Source organism: Diuraphis noxia, unplaced genomic scaffold, assembly GCF_037042655.1.
Source record: "Diuraphis noxia isolate RWA-SAM2 unplaced genomic scaffold, SU_Dnox_SAM2 contig0003, whole genome shotgun sequence".
NCBI lineage: Eukaryota > Metazoa > Arthropoda > Insecta > Hemiptera > Aphididae > Diuraphis > Diuraphis noxia.
In genome coordinates this window covers 44,033,099-44,050,777 of record NW_028301713.1, presented here as the reverse complement: position 1 = coordinate 44,050,777, position 17,679 = coordinate 44,033,099, and the positions used below count along the sequence as shown (strand labels likewise).

General features: G+C 27.3%; 1 protein-coding gene across 3 annotated transcripts in view; it reads left to right on the top strand.

Annotated features, from left to right (window-relative positions):
* Positions 1-17,679, top strand: part of Fur2 (furin-like protease 2) — a 140,248-nt gene that overhangs the window by 104,967 nt on the left and 17,602 nt on the right. For all 3 annotated transcript variants that reach the window (XR_016190777.1, XM_089222394.1, XM_089222393.1), the window contains exons 9-11: positions 9,484-9,629; positions 10,590-10,754; positions 15,024-15,141. Coding sequence is in view for 2 of the 3 variants with exons in the window: in XM_089222394.1 (XP_089078520.1) it covers positions 9,484-9,629; positions 10,590-10,754; positions 15,024-15,141 (429 nt within the window). In the remaining variant the exon portion in view is untranslated. The remainder of the gene's footprint in view (positions 1-9,483; positions 9,630-10,589; positions 10,755-15,023; positions 15,142-17,679) is intronic.

The following is a 17,679-nucleotide window of genomic DNA, read 5'->3' as shown; positions in this document are numbered from 1 at the left end:
CAATTCTTTTTTATAAGCATTCAAAGTTTGAATTTTGACAAAATAGGTACAAATCACGAAAATTCACAAATTATTTTAAGCTAGAAATTCATAAAAAAATGTCCTTTTATATCTATGATTTGAAAATTTAAAACAAGATTCCTTACAAGTTTTTCAATCTTTACCACAAATAAAAAGTCCACCGGAAATTCAAATAAAATTTTTATGAGCATTTGAAATTTAAATTTTTACAACATTGGATTTTCACTTTTAGCGATATCCTTATTTTGGTGTAACTCTAAAACAAATGACCGCAGTTACTTGAAATTTTGACTGAATGTTTATGTAGGCATTTTATATGTTTGATAAAATTTTAAAAATATTTAGATTTGTTTTGAGCTGTTTACTGACATTATAATTTTTCAACTTTTTTTTCTATAAATATCGATAAAAAATTATTTGTTCGGTAGAAAAGCTTGGAAATGTAATACAATGCTCTTAACATATTGTTACAATAGCAGTTGAAAAATAAAAGAAATTCATTGTCACAATTTTTTTTATAAGCATTCAAATTTTGAATTTTGACAAAATATGTAAACATCACAAAAATTTGCAAATTGTTTTAAGCTAGAAATTCATGAAAAATTTTCTTTTTAAATCTAAGATTTGAAAATTTAATACAAGATTCCTTACAAATTTGTCAATCTTTATCACAAAAAAAAATGTCCAGCGGAAATTCAAATTAAATTTTTATTAGCATTTGAATTTCAAATATTGACAAAAATTCGTAACAACCATGAATATTTGCGAATTATTTTGTAGTTAAAAATTCGTAATATTGTTCTGTATTTATATTTAAGGTTATAAAATTCAACACTAAGTTTTCCATAAGTTTTGCTTCAAATAATTGTAGAGAAAATTTGAAGCGTCATTATAGGAAAAATGTTTTGAGCGTTTGAGTTTTAAATTTTTATGAAATCGCGTAATGATAACGATTTATCCTCAAACCAGGTATATGTATATCTATGATAATATAAGGTATTATGAATTATGATAACTACATGCAAGGTTTTTGGAAAAATTGATTAACCATGCCTTATTTAAAATGCGTCCTAATTGAAAAATAATATATTTGTTTCAAAATAGAATATATGACAATATTTAAATATAATATATCCTAGACTGACAAATCATCTCCGTTCAGAATCGTTTTTCGTATACAATGATACCTATCATTGCATTCAAATCTAATCGAATTATCTTAGATAGAAATTCATATAAGTTTTTCTTTTTAAATCTATGATTTGAGAATTTAATGCAAGGCTCCTAACAAATATTTTTACAATAGCAGTTGAAAAATAAAAGAAATATATAGTCACAATATTTTTTATAAGCATTCAAAGTTTGAATTTTGACAACATACGTAAAAATCACGAAAATGCGCAAATTATTTTATGCTTGAAATTCATAAAAAATGTTCCTTTTATATCTAAGATTTGAAAATTTTCAATAATTTATAATATATCATAGACAGATAAACTGTCTCCACTCAGAATCGTTTTTCGAATACAATGATATAATATCATTGGTTTCAAATTTAATTCCGTCCATTACAGTAAATTACTGTACAGCAGAGCGACATCTACGACTTGCCCGCTTTTTTTATTATTGGTGTTAAACTGTTAAGTGTTAAAATTATAACCCTGAATAGTATTTGTATAGGTTATCACAACTTTATTTACGCGAAATTAACGATGTAGAATGACAATGTTGTGTATGTTTCTTCATCACGTAGGTTGTTAATCGACAATATTACACGTTTTATGTTGTATAAAAATATAAGGTAATAATAATTATATGATATATTTTTCATTTTGATATCTCCAGTGAGCCTAATTAGCGAGAACGCCGTTCAATTACAATAATAATTTATATGGATAGGTACAGAATTTATCTTAAACGAAAAAATACACTGAAAGTAACAGAAAACGTCTAAATTTATAGCAAATAAATAAATATCATAAATTTTAGACATCAATATACGTGCTTGTGCAACCACAACGTAATAGTTTTAATTTATAATTTTTCTAAAAGCAGTACAGAATCCATCCGTATTTACAGCTTACCAGTATTAAATTTAAGTGGCTTTTAGCTACTGAAAGTGCAAGTGAGCCTACAGACGACAAGGGATTTGTATTTTTCTCGTATTTTAAGTCCGGGGAGTCAAAAGAGTTATCTCAGTAATTGTCGGATATCAGGTGACACGTTTAAAACCCGGTAAAATTGTTTGTTGGTTATGGGTAATTTGAGGAAGTTAAAATAATTTTATAAAACGTTTTTGAAATTAATTTTTAGAATAGTTATCAGAAAAATATAAATAATATTCGTGGTTAATAAAGTTACATATATTATTTAAATACTTTTTGAGCAAAATTTAAATAATAATAAAACATATCATATTGACTAAAAAAAATTAACAACCAAATATTTAGCCAGCATTGTATTTTATTTTATTATGATATAAAATAGATAAAGCCTGTGGCATGAACTGTAGCTATTGGACCTTCCTTAGTACTAATATGGTTAAGGGCAAATGCAAATGTATACCGTATACAATTTTAAATTAAACGATTAGAAATAAAAAGTGAGTATAGAAAAAGTTAATTTAGATAACAGTGAAATTCAAGGTTTTTCGATTAATATTCTTAAAATTACATTACATAAACTCATATAGCGTGATGAGAAATCATGATTTTATGCGTGAATTTAATATTCAAGTTTTTCGAAATTTAAACTTCGGACTATCATGAAAGAAGTATTGTTTATTTATGTTCAGTTTTTTGTGTTGAATATTACAGTATAAACAGCTTATGAGCAATTTTTCGTTACATTTTTAAGCTTTTTGACTGAGTAAATTTTTTTTATCAAACACACATCATTTTATTCACCCCTCTGAATATTAATTAATATCTAATTGATATCTTATTACATCAATATAAAACTTATTTTTTGCTTTGCATTCTTGTTTAAAAGTTAATTATTTAATTTAATCTATAAGATTAGTGATATCTAATAACTACCTATAAGTATGTATTATTATTATAGAGTTTAAATTACAAACTTTACCGGACATAGTTGGTAAGTAATGCAAAACTTCTTGTTTAAGTATATTAACTATATATAATTAATACGTGTTACTGTAACAATATATTATCGAAATGTATATAAAAAAAAATAAAATAAAAAAATCTCAAAGATTTAAATTATATAGGTATAATTTAATAATTAAGTTAATATATAGTCATTAAAATAATTATGATTAATTATCTCCATTCTCCGCAAACAAACAAAATATTATATTTTCAATATTTTTCTCGATTTACTGGTATTATATATCTTTGTTGTTTCAAATTAGTTTTAAACTTTGAAGTATAGTTTTTTATTATGTTTACCTCCGTATTTCATTAGAAAAATAATAGATCGGTATATTAATTAGATTTTACACTGTATTTAGAAATAAAAATGTACAATAAATAATCTGAAGTATATATATAAGATGCCCATAATACTGATCATTGTAAATTTATTATTATCTATAACTTTGAACTGATAGAAAACATTCTTATACTTTAGAATAATGTTAAATATATGTATCACTTTAATCACCAAGTTGCCACTCCGGAATAAATATTAATAAAAAAAATTTGATAAAATACATAAAATCCATTATACTTGTTTAATTCGTCAAAGTTTTTTTTCGTACTCAATTCGCAATATTGATTTAAGATTATAATTTCCATAATAAATCTCTCAAAATAAAAAAATATGAATTAATCATATCCAATCGTTAAGTGAATAATAAGAAATGATAAATATTTTTATTGAATTAATTCAAATGTATATTAATTATCATACAGTTTATTATTATACTTGAATGTTTAGAAGACAGGATATCAATTGACCATTTAATTACCGTGTAACTTCAAATAAATATTTATTTATTATGATCTGTGATTAAAAGTAGAAGACGTTATCTTATTTTTAATGGAACTGTCTATTTGAAATGAAAAATTAATGTTTTTTTTTCTATCTAACTGCGCAGTGAACTGTAAAATCGGAAGAAGAGGGATAAAAATATTACATGCGTGAAATTTTACAAGTAGAAAAATAAACAATACGGGAAACTGATGTATTAAATCATTCTGTCACTTTGCTATAGTTGTTCATTACACATTATATTATAATAACACTGAGAAATATAGAATCCTGTAAGGTTAAGGCAACTGTAAGTAACATTGAACAAACAAGCATAATACTTCCTAACTTTATTTTAACTTATTATCTAATTGTTTAAAGTGCAAACGTTCATCATCAGCTTAAATCATGAATAATATAATATTCTGTAATATAACTTCTGTGTGAACTCTTATACTCGTATGTAAGGATTTCAATTAAAAACGTTAAACCGTCTAAGAAACTAAGTAATTCCATTATGTCCAATGGTTACTGAGCTGACATCGCCGTGTAAATTAGTTGTATAAAACACCAAAATGTATTAAAATATTTTTGTATAAATATATCAGAACTGAAAACATTATTTGTTGTACCCGTCGGATGTCTGGACTCAAAAGTCTCAAATCGGATTAAATATTTTATTTTTAAAAGTATCTATCACTCAAATGTCTCTAATCAGTACTAATATAAGTTTATGTTATATCTATATTTATATACATTTAATCATCAAAGGTTAAATTTTACATTTAGGTTAAAAATTAAAATTAAGACCAATTTGTAGGCAAATAATAACCTATTTCAGAAAGTACAAAACATATTATGTACCTATTATACCTACTATGACTACACGCCTACACTCCACTGCAGTATGTCAACAACTGCATATTTTCATTATTAACTTCAAGATTACCCAATAGCCTCCCAAAGTCTTAGCCGATAGCGATTTTCGTAGGCTCGTAGCACTCGTAGTAGGCGTGATGTCGGGTGGAGACCAACGGTTGTGGCGTTTGGTGGTCGGTGGAGGAGATGGGGTGGGGGTCAGAGTTGGCAAGACGACGAGGAAGCGTAAATATCCTGTGAGTATAGTGCGTGCGTAAGACGCAGCGTGTCGTCGTCGAAAATCTTCTTTTATTGTCGGAAACCCGGCAGGGGGTCAGAAACCATTGAGAAAAACGAAAACTTCCAGCTAGCTACATGCACACAAAATGTATACGTATATATATATGTATAGTAAATACATTCGGAGTGTCACGTCCGGAGTTTCCTATAGCGAAAGCCCGAGGCTTTTCAGCGCTTGAGCCACTGCAAAACTCGTTGTGAGGATATTCTATACTCGTGAAAGGTTTCGGACCATGCATAATTTTTCGCCGTGATTTAGGTACACGTATGTACTATGCATTTTTATATCCGTTTATTAATATATGTGTATAAAATATAACATATATATTATATATTCTGCCACCTTTTGGCGTATCTCGATCGATTCATATCAAGTTTGTCCGGGTTATGTTATACTATATACTCTGCAGTCGGCCGTGACCACCGCCGTTACTGCAACCACAACTACAGACATCGTGGGATAAAGTTTAAGTCCACGTATTACATGATACAATTTACGATGTTATATATTATATACATATTATATTCGTGTATAAATTCCCTCCAAAAACCATAAAAAATTGCCTCGACAGCGCTGTTCTCAGACAAATTAAAATTTTTGGACATAAATGTCTCTTCGCTTCCCTCACACTATTCGCTAATTGATTGTTTTAAGTTAAACTTAAACAGTCTAATAGGAAGAAATATGGCTTAAAATTTTATTTGAATTATTGTTTATCGAATAACATATGTTTTTACCATGGATCTTACCTATACATTACACAAACATCCGATTAAAAATTAAGTAGGTAAATATTTACTAATAACTATATGTTTATTCACCGGAGCGAACTATATTCATTTGTAAGCCTTTATCTGCGAAGGTATGATAAACAAATAATTATTTACTTGCATAATAGAACTTATTTAGTTGGTTTTTTCGTGATCATATTCAAAAAAATATGTATATTATATATATATATATATATATTTATATTGTAAATTAAAAGTTTTTTTACACATGAATACATAATCCAAAAAAATCCTATAAACATTGTATGTAATATTATTTTGATATAATTTTTTTTTTATTCGAGGAAAGATACCTCATTAATTCTGAACAATTCATAATAGTTTTATCATGTTATATCCTTTGCAAATCTTAAAACTACATCGTTCTAACCAATATACTCATTGCAACTTCAGTCTCCTTACTTACAAGAGGGATAATTATGATTTTTTTATTCGATTTCTAATAATGATGAGCATAATAATTATATAATGTTATTAGCTACCCTTTACGAAGCACAAACGAACGTGTTCACTACTTTAATATTTGGACAAAGTGACTATATTACATGTTACTATTTTTAGGGCAATTTCGATTGATGGACATTTACGAGTATAACTTATTTAATATTATATCACTATTTCAATAAAGCGTAAAAAGAAGTTTTTGTCTTTCTGACATACATTAACTCATATTGATTTTCCATCAATAAAATGTTGAAAATATAAATGGGTTTTTTGATAGGGTGTACTCATATTTTTATAAAACTAATGCGGCCCAGAGCTAATGGTTTTCTTAGCGCCAACCAACTGCAACTCGACGCGCAATCGTATATCTTACCACGACGAGCTTGTCCGTCGGATTGGTCGATTCGTTGGTTCCGTGTTATAATATATGTTGTTGTGGAAAACGATTGGAGTGATTGGAGTGAGGTGCTTGTATTTTTATGTGCATACGTAAGTATACGTCAACGGAATAGGTATAATAAGAAATGAAATTGTTTTAAGCTAAAAGCGTCGGCGTTTTACGATCAAACATTTTTTTTTTTTTGTTTTATTATTATTGGATTGATATATAAACTGTTTATCGGGACAGAAAACTTGATACTCAGTATTCCCAGATGGTGACGTCACTGTAAGGAAATACACGATTTAAATACAATAAACTAAATATAATAAAAAAAAAACAAATACTTATCCGATGCAACAGTTGTGGGAAATCAGGCAGTTTGATGATTTCAAACAAATATGTATAAAATAAAGTGTAGATACAGTTTGTCTCTAACCAATAACAAAATAATTCAAGTAAAAGATATATTGAGAATATCTTCTTATTGCGTGAATATTAGTTTAATAAAACACGAATGTTATAAATTATAATTGAACTCTAAAACTATCCAAACATAAAGATCTAAGAAAAACACTCACTATCGAGTGCTTATAATGAGATCTTTTTGTGATAAGCACACTTGTGAAAATTTCAAAATATAAATTAATAGAAAACAGACCACGTCGAAGGCAACAAATGATAGAAACTCGTTGATTTTAATATGCCTTTGTTTTATTTAAGTAGGGTTATATATTACACATTTAAACGTTATTGGTATTTTGCTGTAGTCTGTAATATTATCTTTTTGATGTTTTCAAGTCTGACTAGTAATTTAATACTTAACTGTTTTTTAGAAAATACGTCTTAAGCGAATTATTTTAAATTAAAAAAAAACAACAGCAACATATAATTTTAAGTTATGTGCAAGAAAGTTGTTGGTATAACAATATGTTTTTACACCCCTATCCTTAAATGTTTAAATATATATATGTATATAAACATTTTATGGCGAAAAATAATCCAGCAATTTCAAGTATACTACGTATTGAATTAATTAGTATCTAATGAAAAAGTGATGTCCTATCTTATAAGAAAAGCATACAATTATAACGCAGGTATCATACCTTTTAGTAAATGTTATTAAAACCCAAAAACTTTTGACAATAAACGATTATTTTGGTTATATTATTTTTTTAAGCTTGCGATTATTGGTTGTCTGTGACCAATTATTTATTGTGAAACAAATAATGTAACTAAAGTGTATTGTTAATTTTTTTTTTTGACCTATGATTTTTAAAATTTTTATCTAATTTTTTCAACTGTAGTCCATGATCATTCAAAATTAAAACATTATCTAAATACATATATGGAAATCAGAATAATATTAGCGTTATAATCCTATCATTGTTTCTTACTCTCTCAGTCTTTGTAATAGAATGCAATTACTAAATAATCATCTTTAGTGAATTTTGTGAAAGATTATCTCATCAGTTATACATTTATGTACAATACCCTAAACTTAGCCATGTCTATTAATGATGCATCTACATTTTGGTCTACCTGGGTCTGGAGATTAAATCTTACTATTAATTTCAAAATAATGCGTTACAAGACAGTTCAAACCCAAAATAAAGAAACTGTTTAAGCTTATAAAAAAATGTATAAAAAGTACATAGATTGTGTGTAGTTTGCTATAGATGTTGATTCGTAATTATTATATTGTTAAATATTATTACATTATCATATTATTATTATATTGTTTTTTTAACTTATTATTATCTCAGTATTTTCATTTGTAATATTTTACTTTCAAAATTAATAACATTCACAAAGTTTTAACAATTTTATAATTTACTGCTATAACGTTAAATGTATCGTATTATCTAATCTTATTCCAGTTCTTATTATAGCTTTGCGTCTTCTCAAAATTTAATTTCTACACTGGGGATCATTTCGTGTCTATTGTGCTGATGCGATTAAGTATTAATTATCTTTAGTTGTCCATTTTGAGACAATAGTAAATATATATATATATATATATATCATCAAGCATTATATTTTTAAAATCTATCTAAATGTGCACGTACTAGTAATTTTGAAATAAATTCATCTTTATCCATGTATGGAACTTTTTTCCGTCATCGCATTTAACCATTTAGGAGTAAAAATCTTGTTCTACCTTGGCATTAAGGGTGGTATACTGTATAGGCACTGTAGGCATAAAAAGTTAAAAAATCACCATATTTTTCATAATAATTGGGAAACCCTAATAAAATAATATTTGCGAAAAAGAAGTTTTCGGAAAAATAAATTATTTTTTGTACTTAATTCAGAAAGAATATCCTTAATTTGAAATATTTATCAACAATTTATATAGGAATACAAACATTTTCTAGACATGAAATAATTTGTATTATTTTTTATTTATAGAAATTTTAAATGTTCTACTTTTTGAAGTTTATTTTTAATAAAATGTTTTATTCTTGATGAAAAAGTTTAATATATTATAAAATAAATAATCCTGAGAAGTAAAATATGCTACTCGTCTCCGATGTATGATCAGAATAATTATATACAACCGAGTAAGTTCCCTAGTGTTTTTTAATCATTGAATATAACCTAACCTAACATTTTAAGGTCATTGGGATAATTTAGAGTTTAGGAAAATTTTAAAAATTCTTACATAACGAATGCGTGAGTGATGTATAACGTGATGCATCTTATAAGGACTAAGCTGACTATACTTATATCGTTGTATGTGTTATTTGTTTTAGGTACAAACCTTGGTACCTTGAAGAATGTTCATCTACATTAGCCACCACTTATAGCTCTGGAACTCCAGGACACGATAAAAGCGTGGCCACCGTGGACATGGATGCCAAATTACGACCCGATCACATTTGCACTGTAGAACATACTGGTAATTTCGATTTTAAATTTTACGAAATTGGGGACTGCCACTAAATATTATCAGTATTTTAATTTATATCGAGAGACACCGTATACAAAGCAATGATACTATTGATATCATCATTCATTATTGTTATTAATTTGTTCTGCGCGTGACATGAAAAAAAAATTGTTCCTAATAGTCGTAAGTCATTTGCTCGTCGTATTTTGATTTCGCGACATTAAATTTTTTTTAATTAAATCGAAAAAAGGACTTAAACGTTAATTTGTATACGTTCAACTCGTACAAGTATTATACATGTACACGTATTATTTTGTTTTTATTTACTCAGTTTCCGTATATTAAACTCCTTATATAAAGTTTTATAACACATCTACAGGTTGTCGTCCCTGGAGCATTGACAAACTTTTGTACATCGTTTTAGATTAAACTTCTGTTATATTCTAATACGGTTGTGTGTTGTACTGTTGTTCAAAAAACCATATTTCAAGCATTCTTCCATTCTGAGTGTTTATCGTATCTGTAAATTGTTTGCGAATCAATTAACGTTTGTACGTAAAGTCTTATGTTATTTTGGGTGTCGACGCCTATAGTGCACGGCCGTAACGACTTTCGTACAAATTTCAAGAATTCATTCTAATTGTAACCAAATGCCTGAATAATATGCCATTATTGTTTATTTTCTTTAAACAATTTAAACTGTTAGTCCCATACATTTTCCATTTTTTTTTTCTACAACTTTTCTGCTTTCCGCATCTATAGGTTTGCGTTTTTATAATTACGTTTTAGCAAGTTTGAAATTATTTGATTTATTAACTACGTACAATTTCGTACATACCTAATAACATAATAACGCACGTTCACATAAATTATGCATCGTAAAAAAATAAATGTACTTTTAAAATTAAAATCTATCAAATTTAACATGAATAAACATTATTCACACATTTGTCAATGGATCATTTTCAGGAACATCTGCTTCGGCTCCACTAGCTGCTGGGCTTTGCGCGCTGACACTCGAAGCGAACCCTACATTGACGTGGCGTGATATGCAATACATTGTGGTGCTCACGTCCAAATCGGCACCCCTGGAACGAGAAGGAGGTTGGATATCCAACGGAGTGGGTCGTAAAGGTAAACGAAACTAAAGCAGTAATATAGTAAATATTAATACAATAGTGCAGTATACATATATACAATGATAATATTGAATATATATGTATATACAGCTCATACACACACGCACAAGTACCTATACAATAAATGTAACATTTATTTTTGTGTTGGTAGTGGGAGGGCTAGATCGTGAAATATCACTGCCCCATTACCCACTCTATATTGGTCGATAGGAGAAATGGTAGAAAGTTATACTCTATGCTTGATCACTGGTCATTGGCGGCCTCCCGCGGCATGTGTACGTGACTGTCCGACAATGCACAATAAACTCATCGAAGAAAATTCTGTTTTCGAAATAATATTTCTTCGGCTTGAGCAATATAACCAACGCCCTTTTTGCTGATAAGTTAAAAAAATATATATATATATATATTCTGATTTTCAATATGACTTCAAAAATCGATTTATTATAAGTATTATTTTTTTTTCATTAATTTTGCTCGAACAATTTAACGTGCTATATAACTACGGCGGCGTAAACAAACAATTACGCCAGCCATCTCGTTTCCCAAACAAAAAACAATACGAAACAATTACATTTTTCTATGACTTTTATACCATTAGTATACATTATAGTTGGTTAATCCAATGAACTAAAAGGATTTATATGTATTAATTTAAGCATGACGTCATATATATAGTATAGTCGTATATGCTCTTCCAAAATTATTTTCTTTTTTTCAATAAAAATTTTATTGCAGCTTAAGTTTATTTTGAAAACAAAAATGTTTTCAAAACTGTGGTTTCATTTTATTTGTTTTCAAATTGTTAATTGTATTATATTTTATTTAGTAACATCTAATTTGGCAATGATCCAATTTCATTTAATAAACAATACACACTCACATATTATATAATATATGTTTATTGTACTTTTAAACTGACACTGAATTTTCGTGTTTGATAGCTTTTGTAATGTTACAATAAATACAATTATAGATTTTTGGCAGCAACTAAATGTTAATGCTTACTATTATTATGTCGCTTTTGAGTTTTGATGAATTGCATGAGTAAAACCACGAAACTACTATTTCAAAAACAAAATATCTAAACTTTTTATTCAATTATGAACATTTCAACATTCATATTACATTTAATCAATATTTTTATCTGAAAATTGAAATGCAACTTCCGTTTAGTTTCATACAATTTATTTTGGCTCTTAACTTTTTACGAATTTGTATAACGTGTATAGTTAATTGAGCGTATACGAAAGCGTAAATGAAATTTCATGTATTTATTTTTAACATCGTTATTAATGGCAAATTATTTGATTTTTTGGAACTAATAAGAGTTAATAAAAATATAAACCAATACTTTTTAATTTTTTCAATCAGGTAGGTACTTAATTTTATTTTAGGTTAAATCAGTTGTAAATTTGTTATATATTTATAGTCACATCAACTTGTAAACACGTGTTTATAGATTAATTTTTCAATTAAATTAGTGCTATATAAACTAATTATAAGTAAAAAATAATACAGCCATTTCATTGCATAATTAATAATTTTAACCTAAATGTGTAATAACTTATTACTAGGTAATAAAGAGCTTTTTTAAGAATATAATTAATTAAAATTATCATTACTAACCAACTATACATTATAGTCATCACTCATCTGTCATAATAATTTAATTTTTTTAATCATCTTGCCTAATTAGGTTGGTATAGACAACAAATTCTGAAATACCTATATTCATAGTAGTCGTACTTAATATTATGCAACTACTATAAAATTGTAGAAAATGTTTGAGCCGTCATAATAATTCATGTATTTGAAATATGACATATTTTATAACTCAAACATATTTTTTTTAATCCGTATATAAATTAATGATTCTAAAAAGTAATATTCTATATCAAAAAACATCTATTTTGCTGTGAAATGTCCACATGAATAAACATTTCAAATTAATTAAAAACAAACAACTGTAAATTGAAGTACAACTAAACTCGTATAGCTATGTACCTAAACATATAGGTCAACCAATTACCTTTTATACTTTCATTTTATTAATTTAACCCTATTCTTCGCTATTGTAATGTTATTTACTGCAGCACACATAATATTTATAATGCGTATTGTGTGCAGTGCATCAATATATCGTCAACAATTATTATTCTTTGACAAATATAAATTTCAGATATTATTCTGTGTTTAAAAAATATTTAAAAGTATACATCGTTTTTTTTTTTGACATATTATAAATAATGAGGATACAAATATAGCCAAATTAAGGCATTCAATCGATCATCGCTTATCAATACCTACTTTTTTTCAAAGTGAATACTGGTTTATTATGTTAAGTGATTAAAGTGGGGCATGATGGAAAGGAGCGTATGCCCACCTCCTTATTATAGTTATTATTTTGCGTCTCCATTAGTCTAGAAATCCTAGGGACGGACGGTTTAAGAATATATATAAATACAAAGAATAGTAATTAATAACAATATCGTCCCAGATTATACGGAGCTATATTTTATTACGCTGATTACCTAAATTCAGTTTCGTGTAATATATTTAATATCCTGTCAGTGATGTAGGTATATCAAAATTTAAACGAGACAGGACGACCAATTATCAGTTGGAAGGAAGACATCATACTATATTAGACTAAAGATGCAATAACTCATGCAAATTGTAATGTTTAAATTATATATTTAAATGTAAGTACATGAATAGCAAAATATAAGTATAGGTATGTATTATTCTGGAAATTAAAAATGCTCATATCATTACAGTTAATAGAATTTTATTTGTTTGATTATTGGTTATATACAATTATTTTCAAGATATAAATATTTATATTTAAACGAAAAATATTTTTGATAAAAAAAATTATAATTTCATATGAATTTTTTATGAATAACTAAGAGGTAATCCAATAGGTTAATCCCTCTATTTTTTATCACGTCAGTTTTTAATTTTTATTAGTATATATTTTTTAGGTAAGTACAAAGTACTTACGTATTAATGATAAGTTATCGCAAAAATAGCATAAATTGATAATACTCTGCTATTATATATGTCTTTTCTATCGGATCTTTCCGCACATTATATTCTAATGAATAATTATTATGTCTACAAAAATAATTTTTGTGGCATGGGTAATTTACTGTTTAAAGTTTTTATGAGCTAGTCGATTAATTTCTTGGAAAAACTAAAAACTAAAACTCAATCAATTGTGTGATCATCTATTGAGAAAGTATAAATAAAACCTTATGACCCGGTTTTCTTTGTCAAAAGTCTGTATAGTCACCGAGAATAATATCTATGGATGGATAAATCTCTATTATTATTATTATAATTTCTCTGGTAGGGGTAGTAAATAAATGCTTCGTTATTTACTCTATTTTCAAGTTACATATATGCATATAAGGGCGTACTATTTCGTCAGATACATTTAATTTATTTGTATGTGGGTTACAGTTTCTGAGTAAATATGATTTACCTACCGTTTTATGAACAATGAACAAATACGTATTTATTTAAGAAATCACGTCTACTTTTCTACTCGTAGTTCTTTATTTATGTCAAGCTCATAATTGATTTTGAGACGGATGATTAATTTTCTCATTTCCACGCAGTGTAGATCGCTCAAACTCAAATCTATGTTATTCATACTTAGTAAAACTATGACCGTATACAAATCGAATATAAGGTATTAGATGCATTACATTCCAATAGATAATAATATTACTATAAATCTTTTTTTACCCGGTGAAAAACAATATGGAAATATTGAAATCGATTGCTATATACTCGTATACGTTTCAATTATTCGTTAAAAAAAAAAAAAAAAAATTAAAAAAAACCCGTATTATATGTTCAAACGGTTCGTGTCCATCACCACGATTTTACGGACGTTCAAAAACCCACAAACGTAAAATAAAAAATAAATTATATTTGGCTGCTGTGACGTTTTACGGGATCCGCAAACCGCGAACCGAATCGAACGCAATTGACCCTAAGCCTGTTCGTAACATGTTGGACGTGTGCGTCGCATACATTATATATTAATGATATAAATATATGTGTGTGTGTGTGTGTGTGTGTGTGTACATATACTTAAGTATATAGCCATATAGGTACCAGCACGCGGAAATTAACCGTATGAAGTAATTACTCGTGTATATTATTATGTATATTGTGCGACATAACTTTAATAGTAAATATATATTATAATGATGTATTATATTGTTTTTGTTTTTGCGTATTTTTATAGTGAGTCACAAATTCGGGTATGGTCTGATGGACGCTGGTGGGATGGTGTCATTGGCCGAACAGTGGACTACAGTGCCGCCGCAACACATATGCAAATCCCAAGAGATCGCCGAAGAAAGGTGGGTACCCTAAATAGTTTTTGGTTGATTTTTTTTGTATTTTTTTTTTCCTTATCGCTTTGTTGTTATTTGGTTCGACTCAATATTATAGACTATAGTAGGTACCTATGTAATATATTACGTATATATTATTATACAACTATTGTACTATATGTCTGTATACCAAGGTGATAAGAAATATAAATGGTAGCGACGGGCGAGTGTTTATAATAATATATTATATAAATTATATGTTGTATATTAGTTATACATGCTTGGGTGCGTGTGTAAAACGTGCACCAGTCACAAAAAATAATAATAATAAAACGGGGAAAACCAACTTGTTCTTGGGGCGTGCGATAAAATAAAAATAAATTTATTTACCCGAAGAAACTCGATGTATAATTTTAGGTCCGTGACCGAACGGTGCACATATTATTAATATTAATATGATATTAAGGTATTATAATATTGTATACGAGCCTTTTGTGAGGTGCTTACGTGCGGTATATAATTATTACATGCTAACTTTTAATAATCTATTTGAATTATTATGATCGACCGCCGGTGCGCAAAGCTGCTGTAGGAGGAAATACTTTAATTGCTTTGTTTTCTGTACACAACTATAAGATGGTTTATATCATGGTTGTTGACATGCCACATGCGTATATAATGAACTCGTCGGGGATTCCGTTGTATCAACGGTCAATAAGACAAAGCGTTTGAGCTTTGATTTCCACTCAGTGTAGAGACAATATGTAAACATTGAAAACTACGTACCACAACTAAGGTTGCCACATCAGGAAATTACCAGAGAGTACATAAAACAATGGAATCGTTCCCGAAAATACAAACAATTAAAACGTATATTTTTCTAGTAATAAATAGGTACTTAATATAACTAACTAATTCTATACAGTTTTTAATTAAAATTATATTTAAATATATTTTTATTTTTTGTTGTTATAAAAGATTAACGGTACCTATTCATGTCGAAATAAATATAAGTCGCAGAAAATCAAGTAAATGTAAATCGTTTAAAATATATAATTATATACTCTAACTGTTGAAACTTGAAGTTGATGAGTAGTTATAAGAAAAATGCTATACAAAAAAAGTATTAGGCCTTGGGTCTGTTGTATTTAATATTTATGATAAAATAAAGCTTCTACATAATGTCTCCTTGCAACCACTGAATAACTATTATTAATAACTGTATAATATAACCTATGTGGGTATTAACACTTGCCAATTATCAATTAACTTTGATTTTTCGTCACGTTTTTATCTACATATTTTACTATCATTTATAATAAAGTTACATGCGCAATACTTATTTTATTCTTTTATAGTGGTGTTAAATAACATCGTTTAAAATGTTGATAAAAGTTTGAAATTCAATAGGTACCTAATAATACGACAGTGTACCAACAAAAATACTTCTAAAATTGTCAAGCATTTTACAAAAGGGTACTTTTGTAAAATTACACGACCAATAAGGAATAAGATTTCAATGTACAGCCTAAAGCTGTTGTTAATATTTTACATATACATAATAAATTAATGTAGACAAGTATATTTTAAATAATTAAATGTCTATCTATAAATTACATACTCATTATATATGGAGATATTCGAAGTGCATAATGATAATTTTCACATTCAGCATATCATAGTTGATTTAACATAACTCGGTTTCAATTTAGTTTTTTAAGTTATTCTTTCATAAATAATTGTACACTATGAAATTCCAATGAAAATTATCTGTGCACAATTAATGCACAATATACGCATATAAGTATATTAAAACGATTTTTTTTTTGTGCTATTAATAGTTTTTAGTCTGTTTAAAGATAATTACAATTAAATATGTTTTTCTTTATTATATAAATTTAACCATGTATCGTATTTGATAAAAAAAAAAAAAACTGAAAATTTTCTCTCCTGTATAGTAATTAGTAAGTGTCAAGTGTACCTCGCCATTTAAATTATCTATTAAATTTGAATTCAATGATAAATCACTATATGCGAATAACGATTCTAGGTGAAGACTGAAGACTGTATGCATTCAGCCTATATTTCTAAAGATGTTTTATGATATAGTTATATATTATTTAATATAATATTTCTAGCTATTTTATTAACTTAAACGTCAACACGGGTGGTAGAACGTTGTAAAAAGGTTCCTAGTAAAAAATAGTTTATACATTAATCTAGCGATAATTATTTAGTGTATTGATATTAATTGTATAGTTAATTTAATGTGCGTGTATAAAAGCTTTTTTGTTCCTCGTATACATTAAAAATGTCTAAGTACATGATCTGTTTGAAAAATATTTTGTCATACCAACGGTAGCAGCTATTTATGCATATCACGGTGTTACTCCCAATATTTATGTTCAATTCGTTTTTCAATTTTAATGTTTGAGTTGTATTTGCATATACGGGCTTTTGTTATACTACCTAGCCTTTTTATACGCTGTCAAACCAAATATTTTAACCGTAATTTATTATTGATTAATAAACTCTAGCTGCTTCCAAATGTATTTGATCAGCATT